At 33.6% G+C, this 17655-nt stretch overlaps 1 protein-coding gene across 4 annotated transcripts in view; it reads right to left on the bottom strand.

The window, feature by feature from the left end:
* Pkn (serine/threonine-protein kinase N) overlaps positions 1-17655 on the bottom strand; it is a 106890-nt gene that overhangs the window by 80647 nt on the left and 8588 nt on the right. For 2 of the 4 annotated variants that reach the window (XM_076416107.1, XM_076416109.1), the window contains exon 1: positions 13141-13390. The exons of the other annotated variants lie outside the window; for them this stretch is intronic. In XM_076416107.1, coding sequence (XP_076272222.1) covers positions 13141-13242 — 102 coding nt within the window. In that variant the 5' untranslated portion in view covers positions 13243-13390. Of the gene's footprint in view, positions 1-13140; positions 13391-17655 lie in introns of those variants that run through there. 4 annotated transcript variants of the gene reach the window in all.

The raw sequence follows: 17655 nt of genomic DNA, 5'->3' as shown, positions 1-17655 counted from the left end.
ATTATTTAAAAACAGCAATTAACATTAAAATACGACAAAACATTTGTAAAAAAAATTGTATGCCTTCGTACGTCATTTACAAAGTTCATAAAACCTTTAAAACTGTGATCTATTTGAGTAGAATATTGAGTATGCATACATATGTACCACTACAAAAAAATCTCCAGTTATAGAATGAATGATTTTTTTATGAAAAATTAGCAAAGAGAATTATTATTCTGATGAAAACGATGCATATGTAAGACTCAAATACTATTCACTGTTAACAGGTGGAATCATAACTAACAACACCATAATTTTGTACGTCTTACTATTTTTTGATCGCAATAATATGTCGAATATTAGATCAGATGCTTAAAACAGAATCCATATGATTTATATGGTATTTTATTGAACATAAATTCTTATTAGAATCAATTCAATTATTTCATAATAATGTCCACTTAAATATATTCAACATTGACCTTGTATTATGAAAATATATCTGATGTATAATAAAATGTTCAGACATCCTAGAATTCATTTAAAAAATTCGACAAACGAGTACCATATCAATTAACTGACGAATACAAAATAATGTATGGTATGGCATAACTAGAAATTATTTGGTTATAAACCCATAAAAATATCCTGTTAAGTTATTGATTATTATATGTGTTGAATGAAATAAAAAAATAAACCGGCCAGGACAATTCCTTTAGAAAAATATCGGCAAATATATTGTATCCAAATTAACACAATTTATCAAAAACTTTCAAAAAAACATATGGGTAAACTGAATATCTTGTTACTTCACAATGTGAGATAACTCGTCCATGATGTTTTACATCACCATAGAATGAGTAAGAAATGTGATAGTCATCAACACTCAAACAATTTCAACGAATTTATTTATCACTGATAGACTAATTAGGATGTACAAAAAATATTCACATATTGAAATGCAAGATATATATTATTCATAAAACAGTTTAAAATGAGTCATTGCAAAAACATTGATGAATTGTCAGTGGTCGTTTAAACCACATTTGAAATATAATGTAAACATTTTGAAATCAGAATATATATAACACGGATTCGTCAAATAACTGTAATAATGTTAAGCTTTATAGTTAAGTTATAAAGGAAAAATGGAATAATTCGAACACCAGAAATAAATCACCAGTCAATAGACATTAAAGTTATTAGTTGCTACAACATGTATTAATCAAAATATTTTTCATTATTTTTTACAACTCTTTCCTATCTCTCTGACAAAATGGCGATAACATGTCGAAAGGACGAAGTTGGTTTGTCAGTAATTCAATTATCAATCAATTTTGGCATTTCGAAATCGTATACATGCATCAATCTGAGCAAATGGCCATTGCTCATAACTCTTGCAACGTGTCTTGTTAGCATGTGCGGAGTTTAACTTTACTTGCGTTTCGTTACTTTTCTGACTGACTGACTTCCTTCAAATGGTTCAGTAATCGTCAGTTAAGCCTTGCTGATAATACCATATCCACAGTAAGAGTTTATGGCCAGGAATATTCCCCTTCGGTGTCGATAGTTGTCCTAGACTAACCCATAACTTTCTTCATTTGAGATTGTCGAAGAAGTCCCAATTTTCATCGCATCATCTGACAAGCAAAGATCACAATTTTCACACTTTTAGTGTGCCAGGTAGTATCTTTCTTTCTCTCTTTGTTCCCTATTTTCGTTACGGTAGACCGAAAAAGCTTGGAGATGCGAAACTGCAAAAGTTTCCAAGACCCAACCCGAACTCAAATATAATTGGTAGAAGCGTTAAAATAGTTAAAAATAGTCCAAGAAACGATTAGCGACCGATTACTGGCAATAGGGAAAATCGAAAAGACGAGACGATTGGTGCCAAACCAATTGAATGACAGGCAAATGAAAAATCGTGTATAAAATGCTGCTTCTAAGGTATGATCGGAAGTTATTTCCGCATCGAATAAGCTTCGGGTGATGAAAAGTGGATTTACTTTGAAAACCATAAGCGCAAAAAATCATGGTTACCACCTGACGATGCCGGCCGATCGACTCCAAGGCCAAATCGTTTTGGTCGCAAGACAATGCTCTCTGTTTGGTGGGATCAATGTGGCTTGGTGTATTACGAACTGTTGAAACCTGGTGGAACTGGTTAATAGTAATCGCTACTGATCAGAAATGATAAATTTGAATCATGTATTGATCGAAAAACATCCGGAATGGACCCGAAGATACAGTAAAATGATTTTACAGCACGATAACGCACCGTCTCATAAAGCAAAACCCATCAAAGAAGCGCTGAAAGAACAGTGATGGGACGTATTATCATTATTAATAACCATCTCCATCCAATTGACAAGATTTATCTCCAAGTAAAGTCCCAATAGATCATTGAACAAAGAGGTAAGATTTCTTCATTAAACGATCAAACCTACTGCTGAACAACCCTCCACAATTGGCCAGTAAAACAAATGCGACATCAAAAGTCAAAAAACACGATCGATAAATCGAGAAACCAGCCGAGCAGAAGAACACAATTTTTATAATGCGCGAGGTAGTCTTAGCAACGTAAACAAAGTCAAGTATTGTTATTTATAAAAATAACCACTCGATGCCGCAACATATTAATAACCTTCAAATGCAGTTAACGAAATCGTTCGGCAGAGGTCAACGCACGAGATAGAATCAACGATAAAGCTGAGCTTCCGAGTAAAAAAGTCGGATTACAGACGGAAGAGGGATGTTGTGGAATATTAATAGAGACGTCCAATATAATTTGAACGAAAATTGTTCGTAAAATAAAACGTAATGTAATAATACAGCGACCGAATAGTCGTTGGTTTGATATAGACCCCAATGTCAGTAAAAAATACAATATCTCGATCATTAGACATTAAAAAAGATTCTTAAAAAAATATTCCCAAAATGTTAAGTAACAGTTATTATTAATTAATGCACGAGGTGTGGCTATAAAATAGTAAAGACGCATGCGCTTAACTATGCATCGGGAGAGTGATAAGTATTTTATTAAACAAACGAATTTTGAATTTTAAAATATATTAGGTTTAATAGTTGTGTTCAATAAGAGAGGGCGCTGTTAGACTAATGCTGAAACAACTGCTACAACTCTTTAGGCCACCATAAATAAGTCCACATAGAATTCTACGTCTGGTAACGCTCAGTGTATAAAAGACCAGCACGAGTACGTGTTTCCTTCTTTCCTCCTTGCTATTTCATCTTATTTCTTTGCCATTTCCCCATAACCTTGACCTAACCTAATATCCTATCCATCCTCTCATCGACCGCATATAAACTTTAACAAGTTAAATAAAGAAGTTTATATTAATCAATGTTTTCTGTTCCCGTGTAAATTCTATCCACTAAATAGTAGTAGCGAACACAAAGTCAATACACATAACGAACCAACATTTCTATAATGTAAAATTACTGGCAAAAAATCCGAAAAGATTAATACAGCTATATAAAAAATATCTGAATTTGGCGAAAATACGAAGTATTAATATAAACACCTGTTAACATCGATAGTTATTCAGCTCAAAATATCAAAGAACTTTCAGGCAGCAACCGAGTTATTGGATCAACTATTTCTACACGTTTCTACACTCGATGGGAAAGATCCAAAAAGAAGAGAAAATAGCTACCACACAAATTAACCGAAAGCATTTCAACATGCCGGTTTCATTGCTTGCCAGGTAAAAAAAAACAGATTTCTGCAGCGTATTGTGACTGGCGTTGAGAAACAGATCTACTGCAACAATTCCAAACGAAAAGGGCCAGGAGAGCCATCAACATTGACACCGAAGTGTCTATTCATGTCTATAACGTCTCGATGTGAATATGGTAGGATCAGCGAGTTGTAACATCTGTTAAAATCGAATAAAACTGTTACTGTAGATGTCCACCGAGGGCAATTGCACAAATTGAACGACGTATTCTTGTGAAAAAAGACCAGTAATAACAAGTAACAGAGAAAATACAGAGCAGCTCGAATGGCTAACACTCAGTTTTGATATAACGAATTAATGGGACAATTGATCGATGACAATCCAACATCGCTTTTTCAACATGGTATCGCCATGTCGTCAGAAAGATAGGAAAAAGTTGTCTAAAATTATGGACAATATTTTGATTTATATGTTATTTATATAATATATGAATTTGCTAGATAAATCCATTTTCTAAAGTGAAAAAATCACACACAAGCATCTAATACTTCTACATTTCTTAAATCATTGTTAACATTCTAAACGTAAAAGTTCTAACAAGTAATTATGTTTCAACCTGGGGTAGACCTCCTAGCCTAACTAGGATTAAATACTTCCAAGATAGTTAAATGTTATGGTTAAGATGGTTAATGAAAAAAATCTCCCCCGTTGTGGATATGCTACTTCGTATCAAAAACGTGAAACAAGTAACAGAACAACTTTAACATGAAGAAAGACATGTACTTATTGCATCACCTGTCTATAGTGTTTATAATCTTAAATAAATCGTCTTATTCGCCTGAATGTCTATTACCGATAAGCAAATCTGTGTCAGAAAAAAAGATTACAGATTGTCAAGATAGGAAAGAAACAATGATTGATTGGGAGAAAATAACTTCTAGTACTATTTTAAATATTTCCAAATATATATTTTGTGGGCTGTTATAGATATAAAAAAGGCATGTAACTAAATAATATCTTGTTCAAAAAGATGTAAATTCGAAAGGGAGCTATTAGGTTCGTTGATTTAGTAGAAGCTCAGAAATATTGCTCATTAGTATAAGAAAAACTCTTAACACAATTTTAAAAGTCAATCAAGTTGTAGGTCGCTTTATCGTTATGAATGGGACTTGGGTCTTCCATCATGATCCTGAACGAAAACAAGAGAACAAGAGGTTAGTAAAGTGATGTAGATTTTAGGTACATAAATCAAGCAAGAAGGTCGCAATTACAATCCAATTAGCAAAACCACCGGATCTATAGCACAGAAATCCGGAGATACTTTATTGAATTATAAAATACATTTGAAATTTATTTTAAATCATAAAATCCCATTTTGTTATCGAATAACTCAACTTATTGAAAAACTTAATATGTAATTTTACAAAACCAGACCTGTTATGTGAATCGGATCACTTCATAGTATTTCAAAAACGTTTCTCAAACACTCATATCATCGATCAAATAGCCAATTTCATAATCAAGCCCGGCAAGCATTTAACTAATAAATTTGCTTTTATTTGCACATGTCATTTTTTATCTGAGTATTTATAACATTTATGTGGACTTGGTAACGTTTCTTATATCTTAAAATTCATGTAAAAAATAAATCTAATATTAAGTATTTATATGTATTTTTATCAGCGATATCTATTGGCGAAAATGCAAAGTATAAATGTAAACAACCTAAGCTGTTAAATTCGATTACTTTGACATTTCTCTGCTCAGTGCATCAGCACATCCCAATTCAAAAACAATTGGTTTTAACAATGTAAAAGAGATGATTTGATATCAGATACAAATAACGGCCTGGAGGACCAAGAATGTTCACGAACACAACGAAGATTACGAATTGCAAGACTTGTAAGATTGGATGAATACCCAGCTCAAACTCTTAAATAACTTTCAAATTGTTTAGCAACTGATGAATCAACTGTTGTCAGATGTTTACATACGAGGAAAAATATGGAAAATGAGGGAAAATGGTCGAACCGTGTCAATATTGCGGTTTCATGGCTTGCCAAACAAAAAGAAGAGTTTTCTGTTGCGTATTATGACTGGTGCTGGAAATCTACTACTGAAAATAATTTGAATAAAATAAATTGCATCAACTTCTCTCAATAAATGACTTTTTAAAGTGAAAAAATAAATTACAAATTTTAGGGTTATCTTTCATGTAGGCTATTTGGTTTTCTTAATAAATACACAGCCTTTTGTTGCAATTTTGTGAACTATATTGACCTCTGAGATCAATCTACCTGGCATATTAAATATGAACTATCACAGTTCTTTAATTATCAAATTCTGATCTTGAAAATTGAGAATTGTAGCAGCCAAAACATTTTTCTAAAACTATAGTTCATTACTAATTCAAAATTACGTGGTTAATATTACGTGAAAAAAAATATCAAAACAATTAATTCATTTTCGATCACATTATTAGATGAAAATCAGAGCGGCGAAATAACAAAAACCTAATTATATCACTTGACGAATTCCTCAAGCAGAATCAGCTGAATACCTGGGCATCCATCTCAATGGTAGGTTAATTTGGAAACATCATGATAGACAAATAGCAGAGCAGATCAGACTCAAAATACAGTACAGTACTCAAATACAGTAAAAACAAGCCAATTTGGATCTATGTCGTGCAAATAAAGGGTTACATTAAAACATTAAACCAATTAGTGAGTCAATGCTGCCAAAAAGTTATACGACTAATTACCAATAACCAACACAATCAACAAAGAGCTACACGATGACCTCGAAATCAAATGGATTTGCGAAGTTATCCAAGATATCGCTTTAAAATATGACATAAGGTTACTTAATCTCAGCAAGGTGGAAGCAATACAGCTACTGGACAATATGTAGGAAATCAGAAGATAACGTGTTTAATATTAACTTTAGCTTGGGTAACAGGTCAATTGAAAAGTCCCCGGCCTACCATAGTAAAAAACATTTTTTTGTTGCAAAATTAGTTTTTTTTTTATTCAACATAATTCCATTCAACGGTGATACACTAATTATATACCCTCCAACTTTTCGATATCATTTTTGTAGTACGATTTGTCCTTTGCTTTAAAATAGGCCCCAGTTTCAGCTATCACGTCTTCATTCGACGAAAATATTTTCCCAGCGAGCATTCTTTTGATATCTGAGAACAGGAAATAGTCGCTGGGAGCCAGATCTGGAGAATACGGTGGATGAGGAAGCAATTCAAAACTCAATTCATGGATTTCTGCTATTATTTTCACTGACTTGTGACACGGTGCATTGTTTTAGTGAAGCAGCACTTTCTTTTTCTTCAAATGCGGCCGTTTTTCGGCGATTTCGCCCTCCAAACGGTCCAATAACGCTATGTTTATAGTCGCTGTTGATGGTCCTTCCTTTTTCAAGGTAGCCAATGAAAATAGTCCATACGCATCCCAAAATACAGACGCCATAACCTTGCCAGCCGTCTGTTACATTTTCAAACGCTTTGGAGCGGGTTCAGCGTGAGGTCGACTCGGATGACTGTCGACTGGATTTCAGAGTGAAATGATGGAGCCATGTTTCATCCCTTGTCACATATCGACGCAAAACCTCGGGTTTATTACGCTTGACCATCTTCAAACACTGCTCCGTATCATCAACTCGTTGTTTTTGTTCAAAAGTGGGATCGCGCGGCACCCACTTTGCACAGAGCTTTACCATACCCAAATATGATGTACACGTTCAGTTGATATCCTTAGAGTGTCTGAGATTTCATTCAATTTCAACTTACGGTCACTCAAAATCATTATGTAGATTTTTCAAATGTTTTCGTCGGTATCAACCTCTTTTGGGAGTCCACTGCGTTCACCGTCTTCAGTGCTCATTTCACCACGTCTAAACTTAGCATACCGATCCTTGATGGTTGATTTTCTTGGGGCAGTGCCCCAAGAATTTTGGTACCTAATATTAAGACCTTATCAGAATGAATATATACAATATTTAGAATAAATAAATAAATAAATATATATATATATATATATATATATATATATATATATATATATATATATATATATATATAAGCTAATATTTCACTATTTTGATTTTTCCTTAAAGATATCGATATTTCATATACTTGTTGAAAAAACTATATAGATGTTGGCAAACATCCTATTCCAAACTTCATAATTACCTTCACCTCATTGTACGAGTAGTAAATATTCACTTACATTGTTATTGAAATGAATATTGTGATAGATTTGTTTAAGTTTATATAAAATATTGCCAAAAATCATCTGTATTTTGATACATTACTAATAATAAACATTTATCTTCTAATACAAATAGCACCCACCACATTATTTTATTTTTTATAATATATAAAGATAGAAATAATTATTTTTATTTGATATCCAGTACAGCCTTTATCAGGTCAGATGTAATTCGTATATATAGAAAATTGTTTAATACTTCTAATTTTAATATTTATACTGGTTTCGATAAAATCGATAAGACTTTCCTTATTTACAAAGCTAAAGTACCTGTTTTAATCTATAAGCTGTTATTAGTAATTTTAACGGTATTTACAATAATAGCATGTTACTTTAAGTTAGAAAAATGTGTAGAAACCCATCGCCTGCTTATCAAAGCGTCCGTTGTGATTTCAACATGTTAATAGAGGTTCTGGAAATTTAGAAATGACGATATTAATGCAAAAGATTAAAGCAAGATATGAGTTAATTATTAAATGAACATGAGAGTCAAATACACAATAAAATTTGCAACAGTATTATTAGTCGAAAATAAATCTACATTCACTGATTGATGATTGATTCCGGTTTAGGGCAGTTATTCTCAACCACTGAGCTGTCAAATTTGAGAAATACAAATACAGTATTACAACAAATTTTTAAATAAAATATTTTTAAGAAAAAAATTGAACCAACTTCAAAAAATAAATAAGGAACTCACTAAAAATAATCAAACTTAATTTTTAACATTAAAAAGATATTTTAAGATAAAATATGTTCATGACAATAGTTATAATAACTAAATAAAAATAATCAAAAACTTGTTTTCACCTATCTACTATACGTATTTTATATTCTACTATATATACACAATTTAGCTTAATACCCACCTAAACCTCTTTATCTATTTAAAATATTATTTTAAAACTTCGAAGTCGGTGCCGAATCCACAAACAAATGTTCTAACTATACAACAACAAACGTTTATTGTCCCCGCCGAGAATCAAACCCGCGACTTCCGTTTGGGAGCTAAACGCTTTAACCATTACATCATAGAAGCAGTTGTCTACAATATTTCTACGAGAGCTTACCTATTATAGTTAGTACTTAAAAAGCAAATTGAAGGGCTTTTGCACTGAACAACTTCCGATTTTCCGTCATATCACATTGTACCCAAATATCTGATTATTTAAGATAAAAAATATGTGAAAACTTCGACGTGGCTTTAAAATCTGAGCGTTTCCATCGATTTTCCCCCCTTTCCCCCAATAGATCCCGATTTGGTTACAATGGGATCACCTCGGAAGTGCAATATATATATATATATATATATATATATATATATATATATATATATATATATATATATATATATATATATATATATATATATATATATGTATATATACAGCCGAACATAGAACCTCCTCTTTTTTCGAGCCGGTAAAAAAAATTGATTGCGTTGCATCTACTGGATTTCCTCAAATTAAAGATGCCGGAAACAACTCAAAACTAGAAACTAAGAAACTAGAATAGGAAAAAAAATGAATACTGATACAGAATCGCTAACGATTGAAGGTTATGTTGTTGACAGATGTCCAATCTCACGACATGATGTTGTAAATCAGACAATGTCACTACAAAGATAATTGGTGGCGTATTCGTTTATTGGGCATAAGAAAGGTACGTGTACCCTTTAATAGTTTCAAAATCTTCCTGTTCCAAGTTATCAAATAATTTATTTTACCATCAACAATTCTAAAGCAACCCGCGTATAACACAAACCATGATTACTACATGAAAACAAATGCAATGAATATATTATGCAATGAATTACTAATAACTATTGACAAAGTTCGTCAATGTTTACTCGCGATAAGAACCGAAAACACACGCATACAAGTAATGATCGCTACAGCATCAAAACATCAAGGATTTTTTGTTTCTGTGCATTAGTGTTTTTTATTTTGCTTTGGTACTCTATTACAATTTGGACCGATACAAAATAACATTAACAATAATTATCTGTCGTCGTACCGAAGGGGATTGGACGAATTATTCGGGTCCGGAAGTTAGTAATGAAAATTAGGCGAACGACGATGACTCAACGGTATACTAAACTAGTGCTGGGAAGTATCGAATGAGAAAATATCGATATTTCTTGTGAATAAAAACGTCGATAATTAAAAGAAATATATTTACATTTGAAACAAATATATGGATTAAAATATCCATAATAATTAAACATTTTAAATGGCGAGATTTATAATAAATCTTTAAGATTGAGTACCAAATTTTATTTAAATTAATTTTAATTATTGAATAATAAAAAAAATATTAGTCGTCAAAAATGTTTTAAAAATTTCATTTTAATTTTTTTTAAATATCGGCTAACAAAAACATCGATACCGGTCAAAAAACAATCGATATTTTTTTATACATATTTTAAAATCTCCTTATGCCAACTATGGGTTTATCTGGACTGGGCTTAAAGTTTAACGTGGGCTCCGAACCACGGTCCTCAGCATTAAGCCTACCGACTGGCGAGTGACCAACTTTAGAAATCATCCCAGAAGACATCCGGTCTTATCCAGCCTGGTTACTGGCGTAACTGGGATCATTTTCCTTGTCGGATTTTACACTCTTGCCTAGAACATTCACAAATTTTAAACAATCACAAACATAAATTTTCGACCATGCCCCAGCAGAATTCGAACCCGCGGAACAGTAGGAGGACCGTCCCATCGCCTTTACCACCAAGCCGGCTAGATATTTTTTTGAAAGAAGTATCCCTTTATTTTTTAAGTGTGAAAACATGTGAACAATTTTTCAAGGCGTTGAAAATTTAATCGCATAAGAGTAAATTGCATTTGAGTTTTACTTTTTTAATAATACTGGTTCCGAGGTCTTGAAGGTATTACTCGATGAAACCATTAATAGGGATCGCTATCGACTACAATCGATGCGTTAGAGCAAAACACTGCGCGAAAAACAGTCGGAATACGAACAAAAACACAACGTTATTCTTCAGCATAACAACGCTCGACCCCATGTTACAAAACCGAAGAAAACAGACTTAGAAATATTAAAATGGGAAATGTATTATCCAGAACTTAATACATAGGTCAATTCATGGATAGCCTCAAAGGATATATCGTTCCTTCGAGATGAAATCCATAAATTGTCAGAAAGATTGGCAAAAGTAGCGGTTATCGATAGACAATACTTTGAATAAAATACCTTATAGCGATTGTTCACAATTAAACTTAAGATTAAAAAATCGTTTAAAACCAAAATGTATAGGCCTAATAATATATTTTTTAATCTAAATACCTTCTGCTTTTTCTCTAACTTTTTCTCCTAAATATCGATATTATATTTGACTGAACTGCTATATTAACGTAATAATAAATTATTTATTTCTACGTTTTTTTCAGTTATAAGTATATTATTATTTATCAATCAAAGAGAATTATAATAATAACTCAAAGTGCGGAAAATTCAGAAACTTAGCACCTAGAAAAGCTTATTGTTTCCGTATGGCATATCCACGACCATGTTGTTACCCATATTTTTGCGATGCAACCGTTACGGCTCTGATTATCGCAAGGACCATCTGTTTTAACACTGGCTGAATGGTAGATGAATGAGATGGATGTAGTCTGTTTTCTAATAGATAAAAATCCCAATATCGTTTTGTATCGCCGTTCAACAAGTCGGCTCTTCTTTCGTTGAAAAATACAATTTTAAAGTAAATAAATAGTTTTTGTGCCAGCTTCGTTGACGTAGTGATCAAGACGATAGAACGGTCCTCCTACTGTTGCGATAGTCGCTGGTCCGAATCCTGCTGGGGCATGGATGTACTTTATGTTTGTGACTGCAATTGTAAATGTCTTTATAGGCAACAGTGGAAAATCTGACAAGGAATAACCAGTCTCGCCAGTAACCAAGCTAGGTAGGACCAGATGTTTTCTGGTCTGGTCTGTAGGTTGGTCACTGGTCAGTCGGTAGGCTTAATGCCGAAGACCGTAGTTCGGAGCCCACGTTAAACTGTAGGTCCAGTCCAGATAAACCGTCGTTGGTAAAAAGAAGACATTTAAATATTTTTAAAAGTTTTTTATGTTCTAAACCCTTTCCCATTCTATATTAACTGGCATAGTTTGTAGAATTCCGGGGAGACCATAAGGCTGTTCTCTTTTGAATTAATTCAATTAAGCGGAATCAAATTAATTAACAAGAAAAGAAGACAGGTTGACGTTGGATTGGAGATCGTTACGCAGTTACTCGAATCATTCGTTGGTGTAGTTAAGTGGAGTTCAAGACAAAGGTAACAAAAGGTGTATTAAAGGCGCTCAAAGCCTCCTAGTCATAAACGATTCCAAGTAAGAAACATTCAAGCTTTTAAAAATACATCTAGTTCGTGGATTCCCGGCACATACATCACAGTTCAAGGTGTAAGGGCACCAAAGTTACACGCATTTGGGCAGAAGCTTGCAGTTCTGGGTGAACGGTCACCAAAAGCAAATTGTAGTAGGTCAGTTTATCAGCCGCAGACTATTGAGATCTGAAGTCACCAAAACTTGGAAAATCAGTCCATGCGACGATACCATGGAAATTTGGGCAGAAACAAAGTTATTTAGAAGATCAACGTAGGCAGAATGGAGGTACAGGTGATACTCAAACAAAATAATTCCCACGGGCGTTCCTTTGGGAGGGAGGTTATATTATGCAACTGTTAAGGATAATTGGAACAATATTGAATGAAACAGTTTTAAAGTATATTAATTTACTCTAAGTTTTTAAGGTCGAGTTTTTGTGTTCAAAACACTTTCCCGTTTTATAACTCATATACCTATTAATTAGTTTGGTACATTTTCCTTTGATGGATTTCACTGATCATATTCCTTAATGTTTTTAATGATGTCTGTTTATCCTTCAGGTGGAAAAAAAAATCTCAGAACAAAAGTTCGATACTCTACTTCAAAAAATCTAGGTTTTCGTATCGAACTTTTTCCGCTCCAATCCTACTTTTCATCAAAAAATCTTTGACCGGGGGAAGAAATCTCCAATTATTTTGAAAAAATATCGACATATCGGCATCCCTACTACTCTAAACCCAAAAACAATTTCGATCATCATACGGGTACACATACAGACAGAGATAGATCCCGAGATGAAATGGGTAATCAACATACCATGTTATAATCGATGTTGCCGCCCCATGTAAAGTACGAGCCGGTCTTTAGTCGGTTCTGCACCTTGGCTTTGGGCCGTCTCTTAATCGTCGTATAATCCATCCTCGTCAGACTCGAACTCGCCGACGATGATTCACGCACACAAACACACACACATACACGGTTCCGAAAAGTAGGGATATCCTTATCTTCGCCACACGATGCAGGCGACACTCCCAACGACCATCTTTACACTGAAACAACGAATCGCCGATGGTTCCTTCTTCCGATAACACTCACGGTCGCACACCGACAAAATTATAGTCGCGAACAACGGAATCTCTATTTGGCGATGGCCTTATTAGCATCCGACATCCGAATTTTCACCTAGTGCCACCAGGAAGCCGCGATAGAACATGGTCTCGAGTTTGGGAGTAACAAAAACACACACACACACACATACACACGGACAGCGAAATGGAATCGATAAGTGAGATCGTCACGAGTCGTCGTCGTCAATCAAACGGTGTGGCATCTTCTGGCGCGGAAGGTGGAGCGATACTGCTCGCTCTTATCAATTTTGATTTTCAATTGCCCTCGTCTTATCTATTCGGTTTTACACGTCGGCGTTTACAGACTTAAGCTGGTCGTCGAAGGAGGAAGAGAGCGCGATAAAGATAAGGTATCTGCCGTCTCACGATACCGAGGACGAACATCTAAAACTACGGGGGTTGTGCGAAATATCAAGTCATTATGGTTGGTCTTCTAGTCGACTTTATGAGGTCAGTAAAGGCCGAACGGTTTGGGGGCTGCTCATGCGCATTCGTTCAAAACCAGTTTCACGAATTTCCAAGCTAAACAGCTTAAATGGGACCTGATGGAGAACAATAAGCTGTGGAAAATGAATAGAGTTTTATTAGGGCCTTAACACTGTTAATATAAGCTGACGCAAACTGTGCGGATTTTCATATAAATTTCTTCTTAAGACAATCCACCGTTATGTAATAAGGGCGGATCGATGCTGACTGTTAAGCATATAACACATGGGCTGTAAGTCTCGGGTGTAACAGTTTCTTTTTGTTCGAAATTGGTTTTATTCATCAACGTACTCTCCACCAAGATCCACACAATCATTCCAGCGCCACTCTAACATTTCAATACCACTTTTAGAGAACGATTTATCTTTTTTCTCAAACAGGCCTGTTAACAATTGTTGTCCACTCAGATGACGATCGTTGATTAGGGATTGAAGCGATGAATCCAAGTTTCATCCATTGTCACATACCGACGCAAAAATTGCACTTTGTTACGTTTGAATATGGCCAACCACTGCTCAGAACCATCAACACGTTCTTATTTTTGGACAATAGTAAGCGCGGCACCCACTTTGAGCAGAGCTTCCTCAAAGTCAAATGATCATGCAATATAAAACCAAGACGTTCTTTTAATATCTGTACGATGTTAGATAACTCACGCAACTTCACTTTCCGATTATTCAAAACGATTTTGTGGATTTTTTTTATATATTTTGGTTTTACCACCTCATTTGGACGTCCACTGCGTTTTGCATCATCGGTGTCTCTACGACAACGTTTGAAGTCAGCAAACCAACGTTTTATTATTATTTCTTATAGTGCGGAGATTGTATAACACTTGCCAAGCCTTTGCTTCGCTTGAGAAGTATTTTTCCCATCAAGTAGTGTAAAAGAAAAATACAAAATTCCATCCATTGTTTTGAAAATAACAAAAGTAGTGTTACTCTTAGCACATTAACTAACAAACTTATGAATAAAATATAATGAAGTTTTAACAACTTTCTTTTAAAAGTTAGTACTAACTGAAAAAGTAGTTAGTGCAATAAAACTAATGCCATCTATGTGTTTTTGATGTGATGAAGCAGAATGTGGATAGAATCTCTCAAAAAATTAAGAATATAATGTTGGATTCATCAAAATGAAAGCATCCACGTACTAAACAAGTGACTAAGCGAATCAAGATCATCTTGATGTTAGCTGCATATGCGATCAAATATATATGAAACTTATCTGGGAAGTAAGTATCCCTAGAATTAATTTAGAAATATGCAACTGTTTGAGGGGTGTAAACCATCACTTCACACATTATTAGGAAACATACAATTTAAGTGCTGTAAAGACAACCCACAAAGAGGGCTAATTGAACTTCCAACCATTTCTTTTAAAATAAAACAATTTTCAAAAGCACATAAAATTTATTAAATTTGTATAATTATAAAATCTTTGAATTTATAAAATCGATTACTATATACCTACACTTATTTTCAAATATCAAAAAGGTTCGAAAACGATATTTTTTCCACAACGTCATATATTTTCCAGGCGAAGAACCGTTTATCAGTAGTGAGGGTAGTAAGTTTATAATATATTTAAAAAAAAAACGCCGATATATCGATATTATTTCCATTTCCAATATCCCATTGTATCCATCACTCCACGCTAACGTAATTCGCATTGATTGATACAAATGAACAGTAGCAATGTATCATGGAGGATTGTCGTATCTCCTGGCTACACTTCATCCAATAAATTATCAATCTTCACCTAAATATAAAAATAAAAACATTTTTAGAAATCTATCAACTCTATTTCATTAAATCAATGTCACCATCTTTCTAACCATAGTTATGTACGACGTAGACTTCGTATTCTCAAGTAGAGATCGATATATCAATATTTTTGGCGATATATCGAGATTTTAGTAGAGCGGTATTTTACGTTATTTTTTCAAGAAAGAAAATTAAAGATATATTTAAACATTTTAAGTACCAAAATCTTTTTGAGTGTTTCAAGGGGGGAAAATAGGCCTCAAAAACAGGTAGAGGCCTCAAAAAAATTAATTTTTTGGTTTTGCAATTCCCTCAAATTAATTAATTAGTCCCGTAAACTTACCTCTGCCTTATTTTTCCTAATTTTATACATAATTTCTATATATATATACATAGTTTCTCTATGAACTAGAAACTAAGAAAATATATACTTGATTTTCACATTCCGAAAAAAATTAGTTTTCGTTTTTTTTTTCTTTAATTGTAATTCAGATAGAAGCGGCACTAAAAAAAAAATTGAAAAACTTGTTTCAACTGAAAATTGTGATCTCCGGAACGTAGACAAATCACTTACCCATGATGAAACACACAAGGCGCGGCAACCTGTATTCTAATAGTGTGATTAAAAAAACTTTTGAAAATTTGTTTATCAACTGTTAAATACATATACAACATATTCTTAAAATATAAATAAAATAAATTCATTCTTAATTGGTTGGAAAAATCGGAAATACACCGTTTTACACCTATCTCCCTTCTTAAAGGATATTTTTTTTAAGTTTTGTTGTGAAAAATCGGTACAAAGTATTTTATTCAAATATTCTCGCTACCTTTCCCATCTTTCACACAATTCCATCTCGGAAGCGATGTATCCTTTGAATATATCCACGGACCGAACCATTTTTTGATATCTTCATAATAAATCAACCGTTTTCACTGGTTTTGTAACATGTAATCGAGGGTTGTCATGAAGAAGAATAATATTGTCGTGTCTACTTTTCGCGCAGTGCTCATTCACTCATTGATGGTTTCGAATACTACTGTGTAATAATTTTGAAGCCTTATTAAAAATATCGATACTTTTTAAAATGTTTAAGAAACACTGATACTTTTTCGGGCCGATATATCAATACTTTTGTTTACCAATATTTTCCAATATATTTCATAGATATTGCAAAAATCTTATCGATATATTTAAAAAGTACCGACATTATTATTCTCCAACATATCGACACCTCAACAATTTTGGCCGCGGTCGATATACCTATTCTCGACACAAATATGTGAACATGAGATTTTAAACATTATTTTGGCACTTATTATTATTTACTTATTACATTGCTATTAGTCGTTGCCGATTAACTTACAGTTTGTCTTTGCAATAACTCTTTTTTTTTACTACTCGTGAGTCCACAATCTGCCCTATTGGCAATAAGTATTTCTTATGTCTATATTATATATACCTGGCATGTAGAAAATCACTTCATTAAGCAATCTTCTGTATAAAATATTATCTTAATTAACTAGTCTTATTCTAAGGCTTATTCTAAAGTTTACATATGTCCAGTAATCAGATCAGGTGGTGTTAAACGTTTTAGTCTACGCACTTCACTATCACGTCGCATATTTAGCTGATTAGCGAGTACAGTGGGATGCACTGACATTCTTTCGAAGTACTTCACACAAACACGTTGAATTACACTCGCTATAGGTTCTAGAGGAATATCGCGTTGTATCACTTTATTTGAAATATAATACGGAGCATCAACAATGACACGCAACACCTTATTTTGGAACCGTCGAATGATGGATATATTAGATTTGCTAGCGGTACCCCATAGTTGGATTCCACATGCCCAAATGGGCTTGAGTATAGAGTCATACAGCAATACTTTGTTATCTGGTGATAACTTGGATTTGCGCCCGATGAGCCAATACATTTGATATAATTT

This window comes from Rhynchophorus ferrugineus, unplaced genomic scaffold (genome assembly GCF_030347505.1).
Source record: "Rhynchophorus ferrugineus isolate W39M unplaced genomic scaffold, kcgeb_rfMv2 rfM10, whole genome shotgun sequence".
NCBI classification, from domain to species: domain Eukaryota; kingdom Metazoa; phylum Arthropoda; class Insecta; order Coleoptera; family Curculionidae; genus Rhynchophorus; species Rhynchophorus ferrugineus.
This window is presented reverse-complemented; position numbering and strand designations above follow the sequence as displayed.